This window comes from Pterocles gutturalis, unplaced genomic scaffold (genome assembly GCF_000699245.1).
Source record: "Pterocles gutturalis isolate BGI_N339 unplaced genomic scaffold, ASM69924v1 scaffold21277, whole genome shotgun sequence".
Classification (NCBI taxonomy): Eukaryota; Metazoa; Chordata; class Aves; order Pterocliformes; family Pteroclidae; genus Pterocles; species Pterocles gutturalis.
Window position 1 is genome coordinate 1001 of NW_010110739.1, and position 858 is coordinate 1858.

Consider the following 858-nt stretch of genomic DNA (forward strand, 5'->3'; position numbering starts at 1 on the left):
TTGAGATGCTTCTTTTTGGTTTTCCTGCAGATGCCGCTGACCCCAGGCACGGGTTTGATGTCACTCTTGCTGACGGGCGGCGGGTGCAGGATGGGTTTGGGGGCGCGGGTCAGGCAGACAGGGAGCCCCGCGGCGCACATGAGGATGCCCGTCATCCCTGCGCCGGGGAAAAGATGCTGTCTGTCCTTCTATTCCATGTCCGTCTGTCCTTCCTGCCATCCCTCCATCCCTCCATCCCTCCATGCCTGTGCCCCAGCCCCACGATGTCACCCTGCGGTGACATCCGGCCGGCGGCAGGACCCCCCCTTACCTGCGAGGGCGGGATGGACGGGGCCGGTGCCATTCAGGTTCTTGACCGGGAGAGCTGGCACCCTGTGCGGTGACAGGAGGGGACAGGGCTCAGCCGGGCTGGCAATGTCCCCTCCACACATGGCATGTTCCCAGGGCAGCGTCCTCCCCATGGGACTCAGGGCAGGGTGTCCCCTTGCCAGCCTTGGGGGGTTGCTGTCACATCTCATGGGGCTGTCACCCAGTGCCACGTGTCCATCCCTGGGGACCCAATGGCACTGGGGACATCATGTCCTCCCTGAACCAGGCTAGGTGTCTCACCGGGGTGTCCCCATGGCGATGCCCTGTGTCCATTCCCCCCCAGGGGACCAGTATGTCACCCATCGCCCCTGCCACCGCTCCCATGCCCCAAGAGGACCCCCACCCTGCAAGGGCAGCCAGCACCGAGACCCCTGAGGTGATGGCACGGTGCCTCCTGCCTGCTTGTCCCCACTGGGCCAGCGCACCTCCCATGGGTGTGGGTGCACCCTTGGGTGGGTATGCAGCCATGCGTGCAAGGTGCTGGGTGTG

At 65.4% G+C, this 858-nt stretch overlaps 1 protein-coding gene across 1 annotated transcript in view; it reads right to left on the reverse strand.

Annotated features, from left to right (window-relative positions):
• Positions 1 to 461, reverse strand: part of LOC104461801 (E3 ubiquitin-protein ligase DTX1-like) — a gene marked incomplete at its 3' end in the record, with an annotated part of 1457 nt that extends 996 nt beyond the window's left edge. The window contains exons 1-2 of the mRNA XM_010073517.1: positions 311 to 461; positions 1 to 157 (exon numbers count right to left, since the gene is read on the reverse strand). Of these exons, the coding sequence (XP_010071819.1) occupies positions 1 to 157; positions 311 to 461 (308 nt within the window). The remainder of the gene's footprint in view (positions 158 to 310) is intronic.
• Between the last annotated feature and the right edge of the window lie 397 nt (positions 462 to 858).